This window comes from Oryctolagus cuniculus, chromosome 3, assembly GCF_051225735.1.
Source record: "Oryctolagus cuniculus isolate XC-2025 breed Fujian yellow rabbit chromosome 3, ASM5122573v1, whole genome shotgun sequence".
In the NCBI taxonomy this organism is placed as follows: domain Eukaryota; kingdom Metazoa; phylum Chordata; class Mammalia; order Lagomorpha; family Leporidae; genus Oryctolagus; species Oryctolagus cuniculus.
This window is the reverse complement of record NC_142869.1, coordinates 31,820,027-31,839,059: the sequence shown is the minus strand read 5'-3', so window position 1 is coordinate 31,839,059 and position 19,033 is coordinate 31,820,027. Positions and strand designations below refer to the sequence as shown.

General features: G+C 44.2%; 1 protein-coding gene across 6 annotated transcripts in view; it reads right to left on the bottom strand.

The window, feature by feature from the left end:
- PLEKHM3 (pleckstrin homology domain containing M3) overlaps positions 1–19,033 on the bottom strand; it is a 227,080-nt gene that overhangs the window by 193,348 nt on the left and 14,699 nt on the right. For all 6 annotated transcript variants that reach the window (XM_070070290.2, XM_070070289.2, XM_070070294.2 and 3 more), the window contains one exon: positions 5,392–6,304. In XM_070070290.2, the coding sequence (XP_069926391.1) occupies positions 5,392–6,001 (610 nt within the window). In that variant the 5' untranslated portion in view covers positions 6,002–6,304. The remainder of the gene's footprint in view (positions 1–5,391; positions 6,305–19,033) is intronic.

The window sequence follows — 19,033 nt, the reverse complement described above, 5'->3', positions numbered from 1 at the left end:
GCGTTCCTGGCTCCTGGTTCAGCCTGGCCCAACCCTAGCTATTGGGGCCATTTGGGGAGTGAACCAGTGGATGGAAGATATCTCTCTCTCTCTGCCTCTCTATCATTCTGCCTGTCAAATAAATAATTCCTCAAAATATTTATTTATTTGAAATTTAGAAAGGTAGAAATAGAAAGACAGACAGACTTCTTCCCTCTGCTAACTTTCCCTAAATGTCCACGATGACTAGGGCTGGACCAAGCCAAAGCCAGGAGCCAGGCCTCAATCCAGGTGTCCCATGTAAGTGACAAGGACCCAAGCACTTCAGCCATTGCCTGCTGCTTCATAGGGAGCACATTAGCAGGAAGTTAGATCAGAAGAGGAGCTGGGACTCAAACCAGAAATTCTAATATGGGATGAGAGTGTCCCAAGCGGTGTCTTAACCACTATCCCAAACACCGAATTCTCATTAAATGTGTAAAACTTTTACCAAGTGTTTAGTACTTGCCAAACATGGTTCTAAAAAGTACTTTAGATGTTTTAACCTACTTCACTCTCATAAGAAATTAAGGTATTACTATTATCCAACACTTTATGGCAAAAGAAAAGAATAGAAATGAAGGCAGAGAGAGATTAAGAAACTTGCCCTATGTTATACAGCTGATAAGCACGGAAGGTTTTGAAACTCTAGCTAGCAGTCTAGGTTTAGGGTTAGTACTTTTTAAATTAATTTTTAATTAATTAATTAATTTGAGAGGTAGAGTTACAGAGAGTGGGAGAGATAGAAAGAAAAGCCTCCCATCTGTTGGTTCACCCCTCAATGGCTGCAGCAGCCAGAGCTGAGCAATCCAAAGCGAGGAGCCAGGAGCTTCTTTCAGGTCTCCTACATGGGTGCAGGGGCCCAAGCACTTGCGCCATCTTCCACTTCTTTCTGGGACCACAAGCAGAGAGCTGAATTGGAAGAGGAGCAGCTGGGACATGAACCAGCACTGATATAGGATGCTGGCACTGCAGGTGGAGGCTTAGCCTACTACGCCACTGCACCAGCCCCTAGGGTTAGTATTTTTTAACAATATGCCACTTTGTTTGAGTAGAAGACGTTCTTCGGACAGTCATACCAATTAGCAAAAGAGCTGCCACTACACTCCAGCTAGCCCCTTACACCAGAATCCAATCCCTTTATATCCAAAGCAGCATTTATCCTCAGGAAGGCTCAGGGACTCAGAAATATAATATCCATTGAAGCTTAAGATGCAGACGCAGAGGTCCTATCTAATGAAGTTATCTTCAGATTTGTTTTGGAGGAGAGAAAGGGTATGATTGGGATAGAATAGGAGAAAGGAGAGTACAAGTAAAATGAGACCATTCTGGGTAAGTCTTTAAGCTATCCAAGGTGAGATCAGAAAACCACCCAGGAGGGAAGAGTAGACCTCAACTGGAAAAAAAGAGAAGACCATGCAATGTTAACAATACAAGGAACAGCAGGACAGGACTAGACACAAAGCGAAGTTCACTGCAACAAAACCCATCTGATTACATTTTATTTCTTCTGAGGTCCCCCCAGCCTTTCATTAACCTTTGTTAAGTCTTAGAACAAGAGGAGTGGGAAATGAGAGCAACATGGGTCATTTTAGGACACACACAGTTCGAGGCGCCTGTGTAACATTCTAACAGAAATGTTTGCTACACAGATACACTTGCGAGTCTGCAGGCCTGGCTGACCCCAAATCTCCTAGGTCCGCATCTGCAGCACCAACCAAGACACTATCCTGCGTTCTTCTGCTTTTGGTATATTCCCCAGGAGAAACAATGAGTCTTTCCTCAGTTTGGATTATTAATGTCAAAGGTGTTAAAGCAACCTTTACGCAAAGACCATGGCTTATTCTGACTAGCACATGTGTCCTGGATGCTGGCATACTCCTCAATGCTGGTGAGAATGAAAGTCATCAAGCTGGGTAATTAGCCATGCATCCAGAACTCCTCTCTTCTCCCAGCCCAAGAATGAATGGCCACTGCTTACCCCTGCCCTTCACCTGGTGATCAATAACAACATGATTTATCTAGCCTGTCCAGCAAAGTATGCTGGAGAGAAAGTGTGAGAAATCTGGTGTGCCATTTACCTGAGTTTGCTCATTCCTGCTATGATGAGTATCTCATAGATGACAGAGAGCTGGCCAGGATATACCCTACCAATACTGCAAGGCCACTGGCAACAGTTTACTTTTCAAAATACTACTCATTACTTACATTTTAACATCATGTAATATTCAACTTTTTAAAAAACTGATAATTAAAAAATAATGACCGCCGGCACCGCGGCTCACTAGGCTAATCCTCTGCCTGCCACACCGGCACCCCGGGTTCTAATCCCGGTTGGGGCACCGGATTCTGTCCCGGTTGCCCCTCTTCCAGTCCAGCTCTCTGCTGTGGCCCGGGAAGGCAGTGGAGGATGGCCCAAGTGCTTGGGCCCTGCACCCACATGGGCAACCAGGAGGAAGCACCTGGCTCCTGGCTTTGGATCGGTGTAGCGCACCAAGTGCAGCACGCTAGCCGTAGCAGCTATTTGGAGGGTGAACCAATGGAAAAGGAAGACCTTTCCCTCTCTCTCTCTCTCTCTCACTGTCTAACTCTGCCTGTCAAATAATAATAATAATAATAATAACAACAACAACAACAACCACCATGGTCTGTCACACACTCTAGGGAGAAGGTCAGGGCTTTAGAGAACCTAATGAAGGTCTTGTTCTTTTACTTAAACCAAAACAAGATAGGATAAATGAAACTGGAGATACTCCATCCCCTTAACCTGGGCTATACCAGGGATTCAGAATGATTATGGTGGTTTAGTGATATAACTCTATGTGAATCTTTAGAAGAAAAAAAACTATGGAGGTTATTTGCTAATCAAAGAGTGCATCAGCTTGTACATGAGCTCAAAGAAAGCTACCATTCTTTCAAAAACTAGTGTCACAAGTTGTTTGTCCCCGAATATCTAGTCAGTCACCAAGCTCTATGCTTTGTAACATCCTTCTCTTTTTTTAACCATGATCGTCACTCTTCATTAGATGTTACAGAAGACTGGAGAGAGTCCAGCATAGAAATAAGAAATTACAAGTCCTGAATTTGCCTGGAGGGAAGAAAGGGATTTTAAAGGATAAATTAAATCTGGAATTAAATCTGAAGATAATATGCTATCTCATAGGTGGGAACACTGCATTCCCTTAATAGATTACTAAATCTTTGTTTCAGGTTATAATTATAAACTAACCTTCATAATGAAAATGCTAAATATGCCAGTGGAATACCAGGCAATGACAGAGACTGAAGTGATCTAAAGCAGCAATAAAGGCAGGAGGCATTAATCCAGCAGCTAAGGCAGTTAAGATGATCACATCCCACACTGAAGTACCTGGGTTTGTTTCTTGGTTCCAGTTGCTGCCTCCAGCTTCCTGCTAACATAGACCCTAGGAGGCTGCAGTGATGGCTCAAGTACTTGGGTCCCTGCCCCATGAGGAATACCTGGGTCGAGTGCCAGGCTCCTGGCTTTGGCCCTGGTCCGGCAGCAACTGTTGTGGGCATCTAGGGAGTGAACCAGCAGATGGGACTCAGTCCCTGTTCATGTGTTCCTTTGTGCGTATCTCTCTTTCTCTTATAAAAAATAAATTGAAAAGAAAAATAAAATGGCAATAAAAAACAAGGAAGCTAAGGGTTGACATCTAAGGGTTAAGATGAGTGACCGAAGAATCATCACTGGGGCCCAGGGTGCTGTGACGTAGTGGATAAAGCCGCCACCTGCAGTGTCGGCATCCCATATGTGCGCCGGTTTGAGTCCCGGCTGCTCCACTTCCAATCCAGCTCTCTGCTATAGCTTGGGAAAGCAGTAGAAGTGGCCCAAGTCCTTGGGCCCCTGTACCCATGTGGGAGACCAGGAAGAAGGTTCTGACTCCTGGCTTCGGATCAGTCAGCTCCAGCCATTGTGGACATTTGGGGAGTAAACTAGTGGATGGAAGACCTTTCTCTCTCTCTCCCTCTCTCTGTCTGTGACTCCATCTCTGAAATAAATAAATAAAAATCTTTAAAAAAAATCATCAGTAATAAAAATTGAAAACCTTTATAATTGAGTTTCTCTTGAAGAAAATGCTGGAGGAAATGGAGATGTTTTCCTGTGTCTCACAACAGAGAAAGCTCATGTGTGAGAACATGAGTACATGTTCATGTGCATATATATTGAACAAATTATGAGGAAAAAAGAAACCCTAGGCCCCCCACCATGAGGTCCTACCCATCCTTTCTAGCCCTCTCCTCCCACTACTTGCAGGATCCTCCACTCTATTCAAAGGATATGCTTGCTCTCCTTGGCACCTCCATTGCCTCACCGTTGTCCACCCAACAGTGTCCCCTCCGCGACACTGCACGTTAGTGTCCTTCAAGGACATGTGGCTCAGCTCCACATCTCCCTGAAAGCCCTTCCCGATGGCCCAGCCCAGTGTCTTCTTCCTCTGTCTTCTCATAGTCATTGTGCTGACTCACATATGGAGTAAAACAAAAGTTCCCTCACAAACACCTTACCTGATCATCTACCATCCATTATGACTGCGTACTCCGTGAGTCTGATAGTTACCTTATCTTCTCAGCTTGATGGGAAGTTCTTTAAGGCATGGACTGTGTCTTCACATATCTTTTAATCCTTCCTAACCCAAGGCTAAACCCAACATGTGATCCAATAAACATTTATTGATATAAATAAGCAGTATTGCTCAATGTTCAAAGGAAAAAACTACATTATATACAAGAATAATCTATCAGGCAAGATTAGAAAGGAAGAATTAGCCATATTTGTCATTTCATTAACTATCCCTTAAGAAGACTATCAATGTGAAACAAGGTAAAGTTGGAAATAAATGAAAGAGGGTGTAGGCCTTTGGTATAATAGGTTAAGATATCACTTGGGACACCCACATCCCATTTCAGAGTCTTTGGGTTCAAGTCCCAGTCTATTTCCAATTCCAGCTTTCTATTAATGTACAACCTAGGAGACAGTAGGTGATGGCTCACACTTGGGTCTCTGCTACTCCCATGGGAGATTCAGACTGAGTTCTGGGATCCTGCCTTCAGTCTGGCCCAGTCTTGACTACTGCAGGCATTTGGGAAGTGAAACAGTAGATGGGACACCTCTTTCTGTCTGTGTGTTTCTGTTTCTCTCTGTTTCTCTGTCTTTCAAATAAAAACGAAGATTAAAAAAATCTATCTATATCTATCTATATAAAGAAAAAAAGAAAAAGGAAGGAAAGAGAAGCTTAAATATGCAAAGCCAGACATAGATACTAGAGGAAAAAGATTCTCATGAGCTCATCCATGAGAGACAAATGAAAAACCAACAACTGTTCAGAAGAAGGCAGATATAAAACTTACCAGTGTTTCCTTGAGCATCTTCTAATGTATTTGGTGAGGGCAACAGAAAAGAGGGTCTGGTGAGATGACTGCCTTGAAGAGGCGGCTGCTGAGGTGGCTGCTGCTGCAAAGGCATGGTTTTAAGGACCGCCCTCCAGTCCACTTGGGTAATGTCAGACCTTGAACGAGCATGGCCTGGCTTGAAGGCTGAGGTCTCATCCAATAAGTCATTCACAGAACGCGGTCTGTCCCTGCGACGCTGACAGACATTGAAAAAATTGAAGGTTGATGCTTCCTTTTGTTCTATCCAGGAAAGATTGTCAGGGGTTGTCCCTCTCTGGACCACAAACTGTTCTTTGGCAGGGAAGACATTTTGAGCTTTGGTTTCCAAGAGCCTGCTCTTACAGTGGTCCCAAATCATGCTCCCCTTGCCCAAGGAGACAGTGTTTCTCATAGCACCATTGTCTGTTATGTTACTGAGTACCTCGTGCCCCACCAACTCAGGAACCTCCTGAACCCCATAGACCTCTGCTTGCTGCACTGCCTTTTCTAGCTTACTATCAAAAGTACTAAAGAAATCCTCAGTAACTTCTAAGGCTGGGCTGATATCATCCACTTCCAAAGCTTCCATGTCATCGGCTCCAAAAGGTTTAAGCCCCTTAAGCTGCTTCAGGAAAGGGCTTCAGGAACGTTCACCTAGCAAAGAGATGCTTCTGCCATATAGCTATAGAAACAACTGGAAGAAACCTTCATTCAGTTGCCTGGAGCAGGCCAAGCCCAAAGGTCACTGATGTTTTCCAGGTGGTTAAAAACATTTGCTAGCTACCAGGGGTATGGGGAGACAAATATTCCTTTGAGATTATTCTTCAGTGAAATCTCTATGAAGTCAACAGGAAGTGCTTGTCAAAGCAATGCCACGCCAATCCTTGATTTCCTGGAAGAAAATAAACAGGACAACATTGGCACATGGTTCACTGTATTCTACAGTATACAAATCTGCCCACCCATTTTCACATCTACCCCTCTTCTATGGCAGTCATGTGCAAAGGTGAACACCCATACAGAAGTTCCAGCATCAGGGGTACACATCACTCCTCGCTTTGTATTAAGACTTACACAGAGCAGGGTGGAGAACTTGGCACATGGAAATAAGGTCAACAGCTTTTACTCACACAGAGGAGCCTTTGAGAGCATTCGTAAAAAAGGCTGCCCTGGCAAATCCCTGACATGCTGACCTAAAATAGTAAGTGAAAGAGACCAGGAATTCTGTGACCGGGCCAATATCACAGTCAATCTAAAAGTCATAAATGCTTGAGTTTTTTGACAAAGCTTGAAAGCGCTCATGATTTGCAGGGTGAAATGGTACAAGTCCAGAAGGAGGCTCCTTTTATTCAAAATACCAGTGCTATTGGTCCTGTGCTTCCTTGGTTTGATAATGCCTAATGATAACTCTGGATTTTAAAATTCCTCCAATCTTCTTGGAAGAAACTTTGAGGCTCCTAACTCCCTAAGTCTTCCAGGATAGGCCTCAGAGTATAGGTCCAGCCTGAAGGGTGGGGTGGCTAAGAGCCAAAGGTGGAATTATGGCCTGAGTAGCAGGCTAGAACATCCTCTTCTCTCTCTAGACTGCAAGTCCCAAAGCTTACAGTTCTACCTGGGCACAAAGAATCCCACATGAGTATCAGCTCACCCTCTGGGGAATGCTAGCTCTCCAAGGTCAGGCAAAATTATCTCAGATCTTGACAGTGATGCTCTCCAATACAAGAGATACTAGCCACACACAGCTATTTAAACTTAAATTTACTAAAATCAAAGTTCCTTAGTCACATTGACCACATTTCCAATGCCTGATGGTCACTTATTATTTTGTATCTTTAGCAAAAAAAAAAAAAAAAAAAAAACTAGACAACGGCTTTTTCCACCCTCCATACTGCTTACAAGTAGGTAAAACTAGGCAATTTGTAACATCATTATATGTTGCTGCAAAGACAAATAGACTGCAGCCAGCGTTGTAGCGTAGCAGATTAAGCCACTGCCTGCAGTGCTGGCATCCCCTATTGGCAGCAGCTCAAGTCCCAGCTGCTCCATTGCTGATCCAGTTTCCTGCCAATGCATCTGGGAAAGCAGTGGAGGATGACCCAAGTCCTTAGGTACCCACGTGGGAGACCTAGAAGCTCACAGCTCCTGACTTCTGCCTGGCCCAACCCCAGCCATTGCAGGCATTTGGGGAATGAACCAGCAAATGGAAGATTTCTCTCTCTCTGTCTCTCCTTCTCTATCTGTAACTCTGACTTTCAAACAAATAAATGAATATTATTTTTTAAAAAGTCTATATAATTTTTATGGTTAGTTAAATTAATTTTAGGTCATCAAACCATTATATTTATATCAACAGCACCAACTTACAGTGTATGTCTAGTATGCGTCATTTGGACAAGTATACAAAGACCTTGATTTTAGATCAAGGAGTACTACAGTTCACAAGAACTCGGCGATCAAACTGTGTTCTCTTGTGAAATGAGAACTACTAGAAGTTATCCAATTTTTGTATATTTTGACATTTATTATGATAGCACTTCACAATTTTTCTAGCTGCACAATATTTTTTTTCCCGAATCTAAAGTTAAACCTTCAGTCTCCTGAACTATGTAACAGGGTTTTAGTACTTCTGTAAGTTTGAAACAGGAATTTAGGAATTTCTTTCAATTTTGTCTGGTATACCAGAGACTGAGGAAGAGAAATGTATAACAAAACTTTTAATTCTTTCTTTACTACAAGATCAAATCAACATAAAGTATACATTTCTTATTTTGTAGAGGCACCAAGGTGCAGAGCATTGAGTTATGCACCTATGACCACACAAATATCCCTTTTCATACCCAGTGTTTCAAATTCAGTCTCCAACCATGCTATACAGAGAGAAAATAAATACCTCCAAAATGACCCTTCCTTCCTTCCTGCTTTGACTTATCAGAATATGTGTGACTACACTTTTTGTACTCCCTGCTTAGGTACTCTCAGGTTGGTTACAAGAAAATGACCACTTAGGGCCAGCACTTGCTGGCTTGCAGAACACTTCTGTCCCACATGGTCTAAAACCATAGGCGACCAGACAAGGACATGACCTCTCCTTTGAGATCAAACTTTCAAATCCACTCTTAGTATATGTGCTGCCAAAGCGAGCACTCAAATCCACTCTTCATGGAAGAGGATACTAAGGCTTTGAGAGATTGAAAGGTCCCACGGACACTTTTATGCTATTCTCAAACATGCAGACATGCTCTCACCCCAGGGCCTTTGCTATGGCTGCTCCTCCAGATACCAACTTGACCAACATTTCCTAAGTGACTATTCAAGCCCCCTGCTCAATGAGGCCTACTCTGATTACCCTATTAAAAATCATTACATACTAGGGTGACAGAATGATGTTTTATAACATGGAAATGCCTTACAGAACATCATGCAATGCCACGTGAAGCTTAAAGTTTTTAGTGCCATGTTTTCAAACTGGAGCTAAATTACATTTATTTTATAACCTATTGGGTGTCTAGTTGACAGGAGGCAAAATTTGTCTACCTTTGAACTGCTGTTACTGTTCTGTAATTTGAAAAGGCCATACCTGACCACAGCCCAGCACTAACACCACCTGCTCATAAAATAAGGAGAAGAGCTTGAACTGACTTAGAGAATACACAACAATAAAGCTTAAATTTTGTCAGGTAAAAATAAAAGTATAACACACATCCTTGCCCTGGACTCTTGACCTCTCTTACTTTGTCTGTTTTTAGAAAATGAACTTTTCATTTTAGAACAGTTTTAGGTCTACAGAATTATTTTTTTAAAGATTTATTTATTGGGAATGGCACTGTGGCACAGTGGATTAAAGCCCCAGTCTGCAGTGCCGGCATCCCATATGGGCACCGGTTCGAGTCCCAGCTGCTCCACTTCAGATCCAGCTCTTTGCTATTGCCTGGGAAAGCAGAAGATGGCCCAAGTCTTTGGGCCCCTGAACCCGCATGGGAGACCTGGAAGAAGCTCCTGATCCTGGCTTTGGATTGGCACCAAGAGATAAATAAAAAGATTTATTTAAATAAAAAAGATAAATAAAAAATGCATTTATTTATTGGAAAGGCAAAGTTACAGAGAGGCAGAGGCAGAGGCAGAGGCAGAGGCAGAGGGAGAGGGAGAGGAGAAAGAGAAGGAGAGGGAGAAGGAGAGGGAGAGAAAGAAAGAAGTCTTCCATCTACTGGTTCACTCCCCAAATGACCACAATAGCTGGAGCTAGGCCAATCCAAAGTCAGGAGCCAAGAGCCAGAAGCTTCTTCCAGGTCTCCCACACGGGTACAGGGGCCCAAAGACTTGGGCTATCTACTGCTTTTCCAGGCCATAGCAGAGAACTGGATCTGAAGTGGAGCAGCTGGGACTCAAACCAGCTCCCACATGCAGGCGGGAGCTTTACCCACTACACCACAGCACTGGATCCCGGTCTACAGAATTATTACAAAGCCAGAACACAGAGTTCCTGTATACCCACACCCAGCTTTCTCTATGCAACATCTTACATTACTATGGTATATTTGTCACAATAAATGAGCCAATATAAAGACATTTTTTTACAAGTCTATATTTCATTTGGATTTTCTCAATTTTTTCTCTAACGTCCTTTTGCTATTCCAGGATCCTATATAGGATTCCATGACATTTAGTTGCTGTGTCTCTTGACTATGATAGCATGTAAGACTGTTTTTGATGACCCAGACAGTTTTAGGGAATACTGAACAGGTATTTTAAGAATGTTCCTCATTTGGAATTAGTTTGATGTTTTTCTTATGATTAGGCCAGGCCATGTTTTTGATAGGAAGTCCACAGAGGTGAAGTGGGCTTCTCATCATACCACATCAAGGATACACACTATCAACCTGACTTCCTGTTAGCCTTGATCACCTGGCTTGAGGTACTCTTTTCCCATGAGCATTTACTACATTCTAACATATTACTTATTTAATGTTCAGTGTTTCTCTCTCCCCACTCAAATATAAACTCTATGAGTCCAGGAATTTATGTTCATTCTGTTCACTAATGTGTACCAAGTAGAGAATAGTACTAAGGTACTAAATAGACAATTAAAAAAGTCTTCGTCTCTCTATATTTTTAAGACTTATTTATCTAGGAAGGCAACATGATGAAGTGGGAGGGAAAGAGGAGGGAGGAGGAAGAGAGAGGGAGAGAGGGAGAGAGGGAGGGGGGAGAGGGAGAGAGGGGGAGGGAGAGAGAGGGGGAGGGAGGGAAGGAGAGAGGGGGGGAGGGAGAGGGGGAGGGAGGGAGGGAGAGAGAGGGAGTGTGGGAGAGGGGGAGAGAGGGGGAGAGAGAAAGAGAGAGAAAGGGAGAGAGGGAGAGAGGGGGAGGGAGGGAGAGGGGGAGAGAGGGAGAGAGAGGGGGAGAGAGGGAGAGAGAGGGGGAGAGAGGGAGAGAGAGGGAGAGAGAGGGGGAGAGAGGGAGAGAGAGGGGGAGAGAGGGAGAGGGAGGGAGAGAGAGAGAGGGAGAGAGGGAGAGAGAAATTATCTTCCATCTACTGTTTTATCTGCAAATGCCTGCAACAGCCAGAGCTGATGCAGGCACCAGTAACTCCATCTGTGTCTCCTATGTAAATGCAGGAATCCAAGTATTTGGGTCTTCATCTGCTACGTTCCGAGACATATTAACAGGAAGCTGGACTGAAAGCAGAGGAGTGGAGGACTCCATCCCTGGCATTACATAATGTGGGATGTGGATGTCTCAAGTAGAGGCTTAACCTGCTGCACAATGCCCCTCCCTAACAGACACATGCTGAGTAATACATTGTTATTCCTTTGCATGCTCTTCACTGCCCCCATGGCTATCTACCACCCCAATTGGTAGTTCTTGATCAGCACCCTCCTTGTCACTACTCCTCCATGCTTTTGTCAAGCTGAGGAAGCTTTTCTAATCACTCAGGCTACCACAGCATCCTGGATTTGCCACAACGAATGGAAGTGACTGGCCAATCTCTAATTTCCACTCTAAACTCTGAGCTACTTGACAGCACACATGGTGCCTCACTTACACTCCTATACGAGCTCTATTTCTTCTTGTCTTTAGGGCTCAATTTGCCAACCTGCTCTTTCTGGAATTTCAGCTTTTCCTTGAGCCCCACAGACCTTGAATTCACTACAGTACAAGGGTTTAAAAGTTTAGGCTCTATAACTGGGTAACTTACTAATTTGCAACATTTTTTAAAGTTTAAACAAAAGTATTCATTAATTTTATTTGAAAGGCAAAATTAGAGAGGGGCCAGAGCTGTGGCATAGTAGGCTAGGCTTCCGTCTGCAGTGCTGGCATCCCATACGGGCGCCGATTTGTGTCCTGGATGCTCCTCTTCCAATTCAGCTCTCCGCTATGGCCTGGGAAAGCACTGGAAGATGATCCAAATGCTTGGGTCCCTGTACCTGCGTGGGAGACCTGAAGAAGATCCTGGCTCCTGGCTTCGGATCAGCCCAGCTTCAACCACTGTGGCCATTTGGGGAGAGAACCAGTGGATGCAAGACCTTTCTCTGTCTCTCCCCCTCTCTGTCTGTAAATCTATCTCTCAAATAAATAAATAAATCTTAAAAAAAAAATAAGAGAGAGTGAGAGAATGATCTTCCATCCTTTGGTTCATTACCTATATTATGGCAAATGTCAGGGCTGGGCCAGGACAAGGATCCAGGAACTCTGAGTCTCTCACATAGGTGGCAGAAATCCAAGCACTTCAGCCATCAACCTGCTGCCTCCCAGGATGTGTATCAGCAGGAACAGGGATAGGAAGTAGAGCAGGTACTCAAACCCAGGCAGTCTGATACAGGATGCTGGTGTCTGCACTACTGTGCCAAATTGGTTTTGAAATTAACTTATTAAAAAACAGCATAATTCAAACAGGTCAAAAATAAGGGTACCTTCCTCTGATAATCTGCACTCGAGTGTGGGGGTGAAGTATGATTTTTTCCAGCACAAAACTCTAGACCCAGAGCTAATTAGAACCATCTTCTAAATCTGGCTCTACTACACACTTGCTGGGTGGCCTCTAGCAAACCCTCCAACAACTGGGTGCCTCACTCACCTGTATCCAATAAAGTTGCTAATATCACACTGCTTTTCATGTGGATCATGCACTAGGTAGCTGTTTAGACATGCCTTTAAAAATGTAAACTGATCTATAATTAGGGAATATTCCATTTAACCTCACTCATTCAACAACCTGGTTTCTCCTTGATTTGTCAGCCCCACAAAGGCGAAGTCATCAGCCAACTACCAGGATTTGGCTACATTTCAGCCAAACTCAGTGACCATAGACATTTTATCTTATATTTATATAAAATATCCTCTGTTAAAAAAGTATATAAGGGGATTTCAAAAAGTTCATGGAAAAAAAGAATTAAAAGGTCAGTTTAGGGCCTAGCAGTTAAGATGACTGGGTTTGAGTCCTGCTTCCACTCCCAGTTTCAGCTTCCTGCTAATGTGGACCCTGAGATGTAGCAGGTGTTGGCTATAGTAGTTGGGTCCCTGCCACCCACATGGGAGACCCGGAATGAGTTCCTGGCTCCTTGCTTCAGACTGGCTCAGTCCCTGCTGTTGCAGGTATAAGGGAGTGAATCAGTGGATGAGAGAGCTCTTCCTCATGTATTGTCTCTCCCTCTTCCTGTTTCTCTCTCTGCCTCTTGAATTCAAACAAAACAAAACAAAAAACAAACAAACAAAAAACAGCAAGAAGGATGGCATTATGCAGACACCACATATCCCACAACAGAGTGACTGAGTTTGAGTCTTGCCTCCACTCTCCATTCCACCTTCCTACTAATCCGGACACTGGGAGGCAGCACATAAGGGCTCAAGTACAGGATCCCTGCCACTGCCACTCTTGTAGGAAACCTAGATTGAATTCCTGGCTCCTGGCTCAGCCCTGGATGTTGTGGGAACTTTGGGATTGAAGCAAAACACAGGAAATTACTCTTTCTGCCTTTCAAATAAATTGTTTCAAAAAGGTAAGTTTGTCTTGGTACAAAAATTTTTGAAATTCATGCAGTGTTTTCATTATACACATTTTCCGTAAACTTTTTATTTTTTTATTATTTTTTGACAGGCAGAGTGGATAGTGAGAGAGAGACAGACAGAGAGAAAGGTCTTCCTTTTCCGTTGGTTCACCCTCCAATGGCCACTGCGGCCGGCACACCGCGCTGATCCAATGGCAGGAGCCAGGTACTTATCCTGGTCTCCCATGCGGGTGCAGGGCCCAAGCACTTGGGCCATCCTCCACTGCCCTCCCGGGCCACAGCAGAGAGCTGGACTGGAAGAGGAGCAACCGGGACAGAATCCGGCACCCCGACCGGGACTAGAACCCGGTGTGCCAGCGCCACAGGAGGAGGATTAGCCTATTGAGACGCAGCGCCGGCCTTCATAAACTTTTTTAAAATGTATTTATTTATTTTTTTGAATTGTAGAGTGACAGACAGAGGGAGAGACAGACCTTTCATTTCCTGGCTCACTCCCCAAATGGCTACACCAACTAGGTCTGGGCTGAGCTGAAGCTAGGAGTCAAGAACTCCATCCCAGTCTCCCACATGGGTCAAAGGAACCCAAGTACTTGGGTCATCTTCTGTTGCCTTCCCAGGGGCTATTAGCAGGAATCTGGAATGGAAGTGGAGCAGTCAAGACTTGAACTCCAATATGAGATACCAGTGTCACCAGCAGTGACTTAACCTTCTGTGACATAGTGCCAACCACTTTCATGAACTTTCTGCAGTACACTCATATTTCCCCTACTTACTGTAGAGTGAAAATTTGTAGTTCATTTGTCAGTATGGCAAGAAAAAAGCTCAACCCAAAGAATGCCATGCATGCATCAAAACATAACAGAATGGACAGTCAGTGTTTTGCTATTTCTAACAAGGAGATCAGATCTGCTGTTTACATACTCATTAGGATGAATACAGCAGTCTTTCCACACAGAGGTACAGGCAGATATGAGTAATGACACGAGTCTGGCCACACACAGAGATGCTGTGTGCTCCTGAGCTGGACTGTAAAAGTGCTGACTTCCTTCCACTTGACTAAATGACTTGTAATCAGAATTTAATGAGTTTTGAAGGTGTCTGGGACCATGTAGTTTTAGAAACAGCTGAACTGGGAAGGAAAATGCAAGGCCAAAGACACTTGGGATAACTTGTGTCTATCAGGACATTTTCTTTTCTTTTCTTTTCAAGAATTATTTTATTTATTTGATGGCCGGTGCCGCAGCTCACTTGGCTAATCCTCTGCCTGCGGCGCTGGCACCCTGGGTTCTAGTCCCGGTTGCTCCTCTTCCAGTCCAGCTCTCTGCTGTGGCCCGGGAGTGCAGAGGAGGATGGCCCAGGTCCTTGGGCCCTGCACCCGCATGGGAGACCAGGAGGAAGCACCTGGCTCCTGGCTTCGGATCGGCACAACACACCGCGTTGTGTTGGCACGTTGGCAGCGTGCCAGAGGAGCAGCCACTTGGGAGGTGAACCAACGGAAAAGGAAGACCTTTCTCTCTGTCTCTCTCACTGTCTAACTCTGCCTGTCAAAAAAAAAAATATTTTATTTATTTGAAAGAGTTACAGAGAGAGGTAGAGCCAGAGAGAGAAAGGTCTTCCATTCCATTGGTTCACTCCCCAAATGACTGCAACAGCCAGAGATGAGCTGATCCAAAGCCTGGAGCCAGGAGCTTTTTCTGGGTCTCCCATGTGGGTGCAGGGGCCCAAGGAGTTGGGCTATCTTCTATTGCTTTCCCAGGCCATAGCAGAGAGCTGGATCAGAAGAGGAGTAGCCAGGACTTGAGCCGGCGCCCATATGGGATGCCAGCGCTTCAGGTTGGGGCTTTAACCCACTGTGCCACAGCACCAGCCCTAAGACATTTTCAAAAATGAGAAGTAAGGATGATTACAAGGATGGCTCTCATGGTTTGCACATGTTCTTCACTTGGGTTAGGCTATGCTGACTGAGAATTTTCTAGAGTTACATAACATAAAGGTCAAATGACCTTTCTGGATCATAACGTTAAAGAGATTATGTTTTTTCTGTGGTGCTCTGTCATAAAGATTAACATCAGTATGCTAATGGAACACAGGCATGCCCCAAACAGCAGACAGGGGCAGGGAACCAATGTGGACCTCATGAAAAGAGCTCAGGAGGCTCTCAGATGAGGTAGGCAGCAAAAACACAGATGCACTTCCATTTTCCTGGGCTACACTGCATCCAAACGTCAGTAAAAAAGACTATTACCAAGCAATACTTAAAAGCACACCTTTCAAAAATGTAACTGGAGGGCTGGTATTGTGGCACAGCAGGTTAAACCAATGTCTGTGATGCAGGCATCCCATTAAGCACCTGGGAGACAGCAGATTATGGCTCAAGTACTTGAATTACTGCCACCCAAGTGAAAAACCCAGATGGAGTTTCAAGCTCCTAGCTTTGGCCTGGTTCAGCCCCAGGTGCTGCCAGCATTCAACAATAACCAGTGGATCTCTTTTTCCCCCTCTCTCTGCCTTTCAAATAAATCTTTAAAAAATCATAACTGGCACAGTTGCTTTTCTGTTTCCAAATCAATAAACACTCACAGATACCTAGAAAATATTGACAGATAATGAAATGAAAATAAAAATCAGTCAAAAACTCATAACTCAAAGAATGTAAATCAACAAGTATATTTTGGTCCAATATTTAATGGAATCAAGACTACACATGCAATCTGGACACACTGTCTATTTAAATATAGGCCCCGGGCTGGCACTGCAGCTCACTTGGCTAATCCTCCACCTGCGGCGCCAGCACTCTGGGTTCTAGTCCGGGTTGGGGCGCCGGATTCTGTCCCAGTTGCTTCTCTTCCAGTCCGGCTCTCTGCTGTGGCCCGGGTGTGCAGTGGAGGATGGCCCAGATCTTTGGGCCCTACACCCACATGGGAGACCAGGAGGAAGCACCTGGCTCCTGGCTTCGGATCGGTGCAGCACGCCGGCCGTGGCAGCCACTTGGGGGGGTGAACCAACAGAAAAAGGAGGACCTTTTTCTCTCTCTCACTGTCTAACTCTGCCTGTCAAAAAAAAAAAAAAAAAGGCCCCCAAAAGCAAACAGCAGCAAATACGAAACATACTAAACAAGGAAGGCAGGAAGGAAGGAAGGCAGGAAGAAAGGGAAAGAAAAAATCATTCCAGGAAAGGCTATGCCCATTATTTATACCTAAGAACCAGAGACAAGGCCCCACTCAACAAGCTTCTCATCTACAACTATCTGGTGACTTTCTCATTACACAGCCACAATGTTTTTCAAGGTCCTTACCCTCCTTCATGCTGTGACCCAGCTCCTCTATGAAGTTGTTGTGTTTTTTTTGTTTGTTTTTTGTTTCTTTTGACAGGCAGAGTGGACAGTGAGAGAGACAGAGAGAAAGGTCTTCCTTTGCCATTGGTTCACCCTCCAATGGCCGCCGCGGCCGGCGCACTGCGCTGATCCGAAGCCAGGAGCCAGGTGCTTCTCCTGGTCTCCCATGGGGTGCAGGGCCCAAGCACTTGGGCCATCCTCCACTGCACTCCCTGGCCACAGCAGAGAGCTGGCCTGGAAGAGGGGCAACCGGGACAGAATCTGGCGCCCCGACTGGGACTAGAAGCCGGTGTGCCGGCGCCGCAAGGCGGAGGATTAGCCTAGTGAGCCGCGGCGCCGGCCTCTATGAAGTTTCTTCAGGGTTTCACGGTCTCTACACTCTCCATCTTCCTCCCTCTCTGACTGGCTCCCTCATTAACTAGGGGCATGTACCAGAGCTCTCTTCTCTACCTATAGCTACATGTTCTCCTTAAGTTAATGTATCCACACTTGCAATTTCAATAATTAGTTCTATATTCATGCTACTCAAATTTCTACTTTCAATATCAATCTCGGGCCTGATCACTTATCCTTTGTCCCCAACTATTTATAAGACATTTCTACTTAGCTTATTTCATGGCAAAATTAAGCTCAATTTATCTAAATTCACACTCTGCTATTTATTCAATAAATATTTGCTCAGTGCTCACCAAGGGTTAGCTGGTGGGGAAAAAAGCAGTGAATAAAACCCTTCAGTGAAGTTTCCATTGATGAAAGATTCAACTCTTGAACTTAATATTACAGGCCTCTCAGAATCTTGGCCTTGTTTGCCTGTCCAACATTGCATTCTCTTCTAGACACACTCTTTTCCTCCAATTGAAATGCTATTGCTCAAGTTTTAATCCTTTATGGGGGCCAGCATTGTGGCACAGTGGGTTAAGCTGCTGCCTGCCTTGCCGGCATCCCATCTGGGCGCAAGTTGGAGTCTCGGTTGCCCCATTTCCAATTCAGCTCCCCGCTAATGACCCTGGGAAAGCAACAGAAGATGGCCCAAGTCCTTGGGCCCCCACCACTCACATAGCAGACCCAGATGGAGTTCCAGGCTCCTGGCTTCAGCCTGGCCCAGCCCCAGCCACTTGGAGAGTGAACCAGCAGATGGAAAATCTGTCTCTAACTCTCTCTCCCTCTCTCTTTCTCTGTACCTCAGCCTTTCAAATAAATAAATCTTAAAAAAAGAAAAAATTATATATATAAAAAATTCCAATACTAAGCCTTTGCCTGCAGTTACCACTGAGATAACCTTTCCCAACCTCTACCTACTTAAATTCTATCTACTCTTCAAGATCCAGCTCAAATGCCTCCTCTTCCATAAACTTCCTTGGATCCATGCTCCAAAAATGGTTTGTTCTTTCTTAAGCTGCCACAGAATGTCTTTGGCACCACCCCCACAACACACGTGTGCAATGCATACAGCATATTCTCTCTGAAATGATGACGAATAACAACTTACTTAAAATTCTATCTACTGCCAGGTTTGTTGCTTGGGACTTTGTATCTCTAAGATTTACAACGTGTAATATGAGTGTTATTGTTCTCATTTTCTAAATAAGGAAACTGAGGCACAAAGATACCAAGTAATCTGCCTGAGACCATACACCTACATACTGGGCTTATAGCAACTTGAGAGTACCAACTCTATCACACTGGATCTACAGCTGTGACTAGTCCACACGAAGTACTTGGTATACATTTGTTGACTGGATAACCGAATTAACAGTATAATTTTAAAGCTCACAACTAGCTTAATAAATAAATACATAAACAAATATTACTCTAGTTTTCTGTAAAAATTTATTTGCATTCTTCATTAGGTCATTTAAGTAAAATCTGATTCCAAAATGTTATGTTGACTAAAGTTTCTAACTTTTTCTTGATAAATAAAGCTTCCTAGCTATTGAAACCAGGGTTTAAAAACAGCATGACATGGGGTGGGGGTGGGGAATAACATGGCAAAGGTCAGTTAGCAAAGACCTCACTCAGACCTTTTTTAGAAACAAACGCATCTATGCTTTTGTGAACCACTACAACACCAGCAACTTGGCTGGTCTCATTTTCTAGTGACTCAGAGCTCTAATATCAGTAATGAGATGTCCTTTTGAAATAATCAATTTAAGACATTTTTCAATACAGCCCTGCACTTGCTTCTTCTTTGCCACCTGCAAAATTATTGAGACATTTGATGCCTGGAGATGTTTTCTCAGAAACCAGACTAAATATAAACATGGCACTTCATTCTCAGGTGGCT